This window comes from Manduca sexta, chromosome 4 (assembly GCF_014839805.1).
Source record: "Manduca sexta isolate Smith_Timp_Sample1 chromosome 4, JHU_Msex_v1.0, whole genome shotgun sequence".
NCBI classification, from domain to species: domain Eukaryota; kingdom Metazoa; phylum Arthropoda; class Insecta; order Lepidoptera; family Sphingidae; genus Manduca; species Manduca sexta.
In genome coordinates this window covers 2,000,995-2,010,959 of record NC_051118.1, presented here as the reverse complement: position 1 = coordinate 2,010,959, position 9,965 = coordinate 2,000,995, and the positions used below count along the sequence as shown (strand labels likewise).

The window sequence follows — 9,965 nt, the reverse complement described above, 5'->3', positions numbered from 1 at the left end:
AAAAGGTATCGGAAAAACCTTTTAAAGTGTGATAAAATAAACTTAATATGAAAGAAAAGCATGTTAATGTGTTTGGAAAATCGTAGAAGAATCCAAGTTTACTACATCAAGTCATACAAGTTAACGCCATCTAGCGTCTTTTTCTCGCACCTTTTTGAATGATCATGGATATTGGTTCACTATTATTATTTTATTATATTGTGGACAATTTAAAAATAAGCAATAAATTAATTAACTATATTTTATATAGAATTAAAAAACATTATTTTAATGACAACGCCATCTATTGACATTTTCCGAAACTAACAAACTGTATTTAAACTCTGGAAATAATAAGAGCTATTCACTTAACCGACATATGAAACCTTGAATGCAAAGTTCTTCCATCTGGGTAGATAACATTGCTTTGTCTATTTCAAGCAGTAGTGTGCCAGGACTTTTGTTTTTTTTTATTTGGCACTGGAACGTTGACTGCATTGTACCTGAGGGTAAGCATGATGCTGTCCAGATAAAGTATCGAATGTTGACACAATCATGTCGGCCTACTAAGATACTTCTTCCCGCTACGATTCGTATAACACTAGAGCCAGTGAGACTTAAAATTAGGTTCCTTCTCTTCTCTTAGATCTCTTTTGTTTATAAGAGCGTATAAAAGACTGAGAACTCTGAGATCCCGGATTTGATTAGGTCAAGAATATTTTAATTAGGTCTTCCAACACAATTTCGACAGGATTTCTTGAAATAGATTTAGACCTTAAGCGTTACCTACGTTTGAGAAATAGAAGCTATATGTAACTATAACACAATAAACACACATCACGCAGCTATCCCCGAAGGGGTATGCAGAGGCGCAACCAGGGCATCCACTTTTCGCCAAGTGTGTTCCGTTCCATGATATGATAGGGGGCGAGCCTATCGCCATATCGGGTACAAATTCCAGACTCCGGGCTGATAATGAGCAGAAAATGCAATATCAACTTAGCTCGACCCGGAGATCGAACCCGAGACTCAGCAAAGCAATTGTTCCGTACAACTACGCCACGAGGCAGTTATCTAATATGTTTTTATTAAACCTACATATAATTACAAATGTAAAAGTAACTTTATCTTTTGCACTTTCATGGCTAAATTACTAAGCCGTATGATAATCGTGATGAAATTAAGTACAGAAAAAATTTTAAAACCCTAAGACGCGGCACACGAAGACTACTTTCTAATATATTACCAACAGAAATTTACAGGAACCTGTGATTTAATATTGAATTATACAGAGTCATTTTGTCATTGCGTTAGTAAATGAAGCCATAAACTTGTCACCACTGCTAATATTGTGCCAAAAATCATACATGAATAGTAAATATTTTCACAAAAAAAAAAACAATTTACCTTTTCGGATTTGTCGATAATTTTGTTGTTTAGTGCAAACACGGCGACTGCGTGAGTGTATTTCCGACTGTAAGTGTGATGTTGCCGCTGCGACGAATTCTCTTAGAATAGTAGTGCAATTAGTATTTATAAAATAAAATAACTTTTTATTGATATTTATTTTATTCGAAACATATTCTTTATTTCACATATTATACTCTTCAAGTAATTTATTGTAAAGTGTTATTGCCGGAATACATCGCACTCTTAATAAGATAATGACCTATTCCAAAATTGCAAATTTGTGGGAATCGTCAAACAATCAATTTCTGTTTGCGACCTTTTAGTTTTTTCCCTTTTTTCATGCTATAAGTTTCATTATTTACCTATCTTTAATAAGCTCAATTTTATAGTAACTTCAAAAAAAGGTAACAAACAGAAATTAGTTATCCGACGACAGATTATGTGATTTCATTTAGTAACGTAATGTCAAAATGGCCCTGTATAAAGATGGAAATATTAAGTTTAGTTCTAGCACTTCAATATGCTAACAGAAAACCATTAAAAGCAGAACATTCTAGAGTCAGGTCGGTATAGTTTTTATCTCCGTTTCAAGTGTGGTAGACTCGCCTCTCCAGCTGTAATTTTAAGTTATTTTCTGCTTAACTTGTCGTTAAGACGCTGTTGCACCAAGCTTATAGAGCGCGACTACTTTTAATATGCAACTTTTCATTAAATTATTGGTAACGTGACATATATACGAATATGTGTTTTTTAATAATATAACATGTTGCTTATTAGCCAATTTAATGTACCTAATTGTTGTCTCTATTCATTCCTATTCACCCCTGTTGGAAGGTTAATTTGAAATTATATTTTTTTGACATTTCTGTTTTATAGCATGAAGTTTTGGTGTAGGACCACCAAGTACAGTAGTACAGCAAATTACCATACTAAGGTGAAAGATTGTGGTCTGATAGTAAGTTATATTATTTAATTTGTAACTAATTGATAATAAAAATAACGTTTCAATAAGTTTAATGGTAATAGTGTGATAAGATGAACTAAACACAAAGCAAAAGCATAATACGATTATGGCTAATACGCGAAAAATCCCAATTTACGCGACTAGTTTCGACATGCTTTTGTTTAATAAGTAATATTATATATTTCATCGAATGCTTTAGGATAAATTTATATTACGCATTAAATGCGGATGGAGTTCTGTGCAATACCTAAGATTTAATATTTCGCTAACTTCTTCCCTAGTGAGACAGCGGTCCAACACCAATAGAACAAAAAATCAACCCACTCCGCATAAATATTACGATAAAATGTAAAACGTTTATTAACTGGAGCGTCTCTGGAACTCTACCCAGCGATAACAACTTCCAATTTTGTAAAAATATTAAAAGCAATTGCGAACTGATTTTTTGCGACCGTTTCATAAGCTTTTAATTTTATTTTAAACTTGCGAATTGAATATGATTCGTTGTTCCAAATTACAAGATAGGACTAATAAAAATAAACAGAGGTCCATATACTTGCAAAATTATTATTTGCAATAGTAATATTTATTTATCTATCGACCCTCGGTGGCGTAGTTGTATTGCATGCGCGGTACGGCAGCGCTTTGAGATCCTGGGTTCGAATCCCGGGTCGGGCAAAGTGATATGTGGGTTTTTCTGCTCAGTATCAGCCTGGAGTCTGGAATTTGTGCCCGATATGGCGATAGGCTCGCCCCCTATCACATCCTGGGACGGAACACACTCGGTGAAAAGTGGGTGCCCTGGTTGCGCCTCTATATACCCCTTCGGGGATAAATGCGTGATGTTGTGTGTGTAATATTTATTTATTTCACATACGCCATAGGCACTTATATGATATTTAAAGATACAATCTATACTATTATACGAAGCTGAAAAGTTTGTTTATTTCGATGAGCTAATCTCAGGAACAACTAAACCGATTTTGATTTTTTTTTCGCTAATACCAAGCTACATTGCTCCCGAGTGTTACAGGCCATTTTTTATCCCGGAAAAATATAAAATGGCACTTATACCACGAAAAAACTGTAATACAAAGGCGCAGCCGCTAGTACAAGCCTGTCTACAAATAATAACATTTGATATTGCATATCAACCATCATTATTGTTGAATAGAACATTCTAGATTTATTAAGCAAAGTATTAACATTGATTTCGATAGATCCACATGCAGATACAGATCGAAGCCCTTCGTGGCCCCTATTAGTCGCCTCTTACGACAGGCAGGGGATACCGTGGTGGAATTCTTCAAACGCCCCCATTCCACAGGGCGGTACAATATCTACCTACATTTCACAATTATCCAACTTTAAATTTTAGCTGTTGGTGTCCGATCTACGCAGAATGAGCTCACAGTGTCTTGTCAGGAAAATATCGTTTGCTTGAACAATAAAACTAAAAGGATGTTCGCGACAGCTGCAATAAATAAAGAGCTTTGTCGCATCCAATATAGACGAGAGCTTAAACCTTCTAATCTGTCATAGCGTGGGTGTCAACTTATTGCTCGATGTTGAGCGAAATAACTTAAGTGCTATTATTAGAGCAAATATTTTCAAGGGACTTTTATTAACTAGTTTAGCTCGCGGTTACGCCTGTCGTGTTTTCTTCCGATATCACGCAGTCCGTACCAGTGTAACAAGCCTGTAACGCAAAAATATATAGGAGCTATAGATGTCTAAAAAGAATTTACATAAAAGGTGATAGTTAAAGAAATTACCGCGTTCAAAGCAAATAGTTTTTTTTTTTTTTATTTTATATAGGAGTATTATAAGATTGCGTTAATAAATGAAACCATATACTTGTCTCCTTGAAAACAAAGCTTTACCATATGTTGTTCTAATCATAGATGTAATTAAAAAGGGTAAGTTTCGAACAAAATAAATATTAAAAAGCAAATTAAGTTTTACACGTACGGTTCCGGTTACGGTAGTTTGCGGGTAAGTAATGCCACTAATTCTACTGTAAGAGAATTCGTGGCAGCGGCAATATCACACTTTCAGGCAGAAATACACTTACACGCAATATTAAAAAATAAACGAAAATTAAAACCGCGATTTTCGGTGAAAATACTTAATATTAACTGATAATTTTGTCTGACTAACTACTGATAAGTTTGCATGTCAGGAGAGGGGGAAAAGCAATATGTGGTTTCATTTAATACCGCAATGTATAAATTTCTCTGTATACAAGCGATGTTAGTCTAGTTAGGAATGGAACGGACAGATAAGACGAACGTCCGCAAAACCAAGTATTCTTTGTGAATTATAGCTTGCTTTAACGGAAAACATCATGAGGAAACCTGCATACCGGAGAAGTTTTTTATAGGAATTTTGAGGATGTATGAAGTCTACCAATCCGCACTACGACAGCGTGGTGGACCAAAGCCTAATCCCTTTCAATATGGGACCAGGTCCGTGCCCAGCAGTGGGACAGTATATAATACAGGGCTTATATTATACTTATTTTATGATTATATACCCGCAATGGGATATAAATATGCGTAAATTATGTTCATGTTAATTTATCGAAAACCTATTTTATTTTCTATGTCATATGCGACATTTGTTTAACTTAGGAATCAAACTACCACGCTAGTAACCAACATAGATATAGCAACTATCAAGTGTTAAGTGTTCATAAATTCAATTATAGCGCTTGGAAGCAAGCTTAATGCTTCCCATTAGCAATAAAGGGGATTGACAGTGAGGTAACTAGATTTCCAGGGTATAAGCCATTCCTTGATCGAAGCAATGTCAACACTAATGGAAGTGTCTTGGATAAAATTATATAGGTTTCCAGAGATCTTCATGGAGGTCCACTCAGCGGCAATAGTTAGCGTTTTGTTCATTTCTGCTGTTGAGCATTTACTAGCTATTCAGACCTAACAGCTGAAGTAATGTATAAAAATAAATAAAACTAAAATTAAATGCTTTATTCATCACGTAAGCGAACATAGTTGCATTTATGATAAGTCAAGGTACATGAGAATATTAAATTATTACTTAATTAAATTAGCTTATATAAACAAAGACAATTTATATTGAAAATAAAATAAATGAAAAATATAGTAAACAAAGAAGTTAACTTGGGCTGGCAGGAAAGAAGAAATAAAATGATGTATATATGTAATTTTAAATAAACAAATTTTAAATACATAAATTTTAGTACCATGCAGTACTCATTCGAATAACTGATGATTATTATCATCTTTGCGTTGTCAGAAAGAAATCCCGTCAATGGAACCACGTTATCAGCAATAATATCTGAAAAAATATTCCCTCCCATTTCTCAATTTCCCAAAACTTTAAAGGGTATCAAACCATTATCCCATAACTACCTCCAATTAAACTTTCAAATCAAATCCCTAATACGCGTCATTGTCAAACTGTTCGAACATTATAGATTACGGCGTAATGGTCTGATATATCAATATGTCTAAAGGCCTATCATTTATTCCACAATGTCTAACCTAACCCAATTTCCCTCCATGTCCCGGCAGGGCGCGGGAGGGGTCCCATTCAGATCGCGTTGAGCGCGCCCCGCCGACACACGCGCGTTGCCTCGCCGCGCAAAATGTCATACAATTTTTAAACCCGTGCACTTGTCAAGAAGAAAAATGCCGAAATATAATCATTTGCTGGCGTTTTTGTTCGCCGTCTGCTTGGTTGCGGGTAAGTTATAGCTATAATCAATATTAAATTTAATTTAGTTTGTTTTGCGATTGTGATCGTTGAACGTTCATTTTGTTTTTGTTAATTCAAATTTCGAATTTAGTGTTTTATTTTATAAATATCAATTAGTAAACGTTGAATATATTTTTTTAAAATAAGAATGTTTACGGCCAGTATTTAATCATAAAATATTTTTTTATTACTTTTTTAATCTATAATATTACAATGCCATACGTGACCTTTTAAAATTAATTGCGTCTAGACCAGCTTACAAACACTGAAATATCTAGACCCTATAAGTGCGGACTATGAATAACAAACTACTCGAAAGTTCTACAACTAGATAGACGAGTTACAATTTATAAGATCAGGAAAACTAATATAAACCCGTCTTTGTGGCTGTCAGTGGATATATTCCGTAACATTTATTACGTTCATTGTTCTTTTCCCGCCCATTTGATGTTTTTTCTTTCTGTTGATTATGGTGTCTTCACAAGAAAAAATATTTATTATCGAATGCGTATCTTTGTTGTAATACTAATTTCAAATTACAGAAATATTAGTACACATAATATTGAAATATCTTGTACTTACGGTATATTATATTGGTTGCTATTTAGTATTTGTGACTGGATTTCGGAGTCAATAATGCGAATAAAATCTTTAATTTTGTCTTAATTTATAACAAAACTATTTCTGAGATTAGAATCTATAGAATTTTCGAAAGCGTTAAAACAATTTAAATTTGTATGTAGAAAAAATACATAAATGTTATGCGATCATTTTAATTTCACTAAGGCGAAGGTAGTCTCTATCGTACAGCCTAAAATCTATTGTATGAAAATAAATATACAAAAACTTGTAAGTGGTAAATTTATAATCAGTGAGCATAATTTTACACATTACAACAATACTTGACCTCAAAATCTTTTTATAAGATTCTATATTATAATCCTTATATTACATAGAAATTGGTCTATAATTGTTTGTATCGTTGAAGTGGTATAGAGTTGTGTTTTCGAGGGGAATTCTCTAAACGTTCTGAAATTCGATAGAGCGACAAACAGCGTTAGATATTTTAATTTATGCACACAAAGCTGAATTAAACTATTATAAGCTACAACCCAATAAACTAAAATAAAATTGAGATACTAAACAGAATGTGGAAAATAAACATGTTTGCGTTTTATATTGACTATTTATAAATACTATATATATCTATATATATTTATATATATTTATAAATACTATATATCTATATATATTTATATATATTTATAAATACTATTCATGTATCAAAGGGTAGGCAGCGTCCAACAAATATTCGAAACAGCGGTTTTAAATTGCCTTTGCGATATTGAACACAGATTTATTCCAGGGCGGGTCATGTTTTTCCGAGCGAAAACTTGCACAAAGGTTTGTTTGAAGCTATGACCTCGGAGTTGTATGCCGTTTGACCAAAGAGGCTATTAGCTTTCTCTATTTTTAATATACTTGGCATAATATTTAATTTAGTTATGATTTTTCGAGCCCTAGTTTGGTTTTGATGCGTCTTTATTTGTTAATTGTTTTTATGTTTAATATATTGTTTCATTGTCATTGCTTTATTTCGTGTTGTATACTTGAACGTTTCGTATGTCAAGTAATTTATTCTTACGTAAAATGTTACCTCCTATAATAATGTTTCTTATAAGTGGAATATTCTTAAAAATATGCAGGACGGCACTATATTGCTGGGTTCTGTTGCCCGGTTTTATTATTTTATGAAAATTAATAATGACATAAATATGGTTGCTTCACGATAAGCTCTTAGCCTAACTGTAGCAACTTTGAAACTTGAATTACTCTGTATGACCTTACGTTGTGATCATCTTCAGAAGAACCTCCTATAAACATTATGTTCAAAGGCTCATAACAATGCCTTAGAATTTCACTGTCTATAAATCAAACTTGAACTTAACAATTACTATAGCTTGGCGAGGAATGTAGACAATGCGGTGGTATATACAAACAGAGCTTTTCACTTGTTTTTATATAAGTTCACGCTAAAGTGACCCCACTGCACCTGATGGTAAGTGGAGTGGTCAATAGAATGTCGACTGACAAGAGATGATTACCCATCGACAGTCGACACAATTATGCCGGCCTGTTGGAACCGGATATACACAGGCTGATTCCGGAACGCGACATATATGGGCCACTATGGCGGGTTTTAACACCTTGTGTACGGTAGTCGCCATCCATTAAATTTTTTTGGTACAAATATAATAATACTTAAAAAAAGCATATTAAAACTAGTCGCGTATACTAGGATTATCCTCTTATTTTCAAAAACAGTGGCGTGCTTTCGCTTTGTGTTTAGTTCATGTTATCACTCTACTCGCTATTGCGACGAATATAAAATATATCCTACCACCAGCCCATAAAGAAAGAAAAAGAATTTATTGTCGCGGTACATATCCATATTATATATGCACATAACAAAAAAATAAAATAAAGAAGAAAACCACTGAGTAATTAATTACTATGTCCAAACCGCGACAACTAGTCTATCTCAGCATAAGCTGTGTTATAACAAGCAAACACAGCAATGGTTTTAGCCACCTAATGTACTTACATACGGACGCCAAATCAACCATAAACATAATTCATTACAATATAATACCTGCAGAAGCAATTTGTATATACTCTTCGTAGACAACATAATTTAAGACATGTTTTCCGTCAACCCAACAAGGGCCCTTATTCTGTATGATAGTGTAAACGCGTAACGCGGCCGTGTCATGTTATCTTCGTGAAATGTGCGTGGAATGGTATTCTGTAAGCTAATTTCTATAGTCCTAAACATGATGCGTTGTGTTACGTGCTTGTTAGGCACTGTTAAAATAACGTGCGGGATAGAGAATAAGGCCCAAGGATAGCGTGATGAACGCGTTCACACGCCGCCGATTGTTCACGGTTCAGCGCGTGAAGAAAGCGACAATGTAGATACGATATGTATGCGGTTTGTTACTCATTCAGTTCCCGGTAACAAATAGACTAGTTCTACATATCGCTGGTTTACTATCTGTGGCGAAGGGACCATATAAATTCCTGCCGGCTTCCCTGTATTTATTTCTTTTTATTTTCACAAAACGGGTTACAATCATAATACAAATTTGATGCTACAAATGAGGTTTTTTAACACAATAGGGGACCGGCTTGTGTTCGATTTTGTACATTATTATATATGAAATGGTTGATAATACGAAAAAGAAACCCTCCTGCGAAAACTGCATTAAAATTGGTTAAAAAATGAGCCAGTAATTCATATTTCAAATATTACTATGTGCCGAAGTGGGCGCGAAGTGGGGATATCGCTTCATCTCTTTCTTTCGCACGCGTCATAATGCCCGATGACGTCACACGTGGGTATTGCGCCTCTTTTCTGTTTTTTGTTACTTACCCCTTCTACCGAAATTAAAAGACTTATAACTTGTTGATTTTTTACCGGATTTAAATAATGTTTTCTGTGTTATAATTTATATAACGTAAATATTTGATAAAAAAAAGAACAAAAATGAGTCCGGTCCCCTATTATAAACCAAAACTTGTGTTTTACAATAAAAAACAAGTGCGATTGATATAACTATGTAATAATGATAAAGGAAAAGAGAATGTAGAATCTAATTGTCATAAGAACGATTTGTAGACATTTATGCGTATTAGTACCTATAAGTTGCGTCGGGTTGCCTTTCGGAAAATTTTACATTTCACCACTGCTTACTATTACAAAGTTTTATGTTACATTTGACTAGCTTTTGTCTGCAGCTCCGCCCGCGTGAAGTTTTTTTGGGATAGTTTCCCTATACTTATAGTTCGATAGTTTTAATAGCATTCGGAT

At 34.0% G+C, this 9,965-nt stretch overlaps 1 protein-coding gene across 1 annotated transcript in view; it reads left to right on the top strand.

Annotated features, from left to right (window-relative positions):
- Nucleotides 1–5,922: 5,922 nt before the first annotated feature.
- LOC115444557 overlaps nt 5,923–9,965 on the top strand; it is a 113,609-nt gene continuing 109,566 nt past the window's right edge. The window contains exon 1 of the mRNA XM_030170382.2: nt 5,923–6,082. Within this exon, the coding sequence (XP_030026242.1) occupies nt 6,028–6,082 (55 nt within the window). The 5' untranslated portion in view covers nt 5,923–6,027. The remainder of the gene's footprint in view (nt 6,083–9,965) is intronic.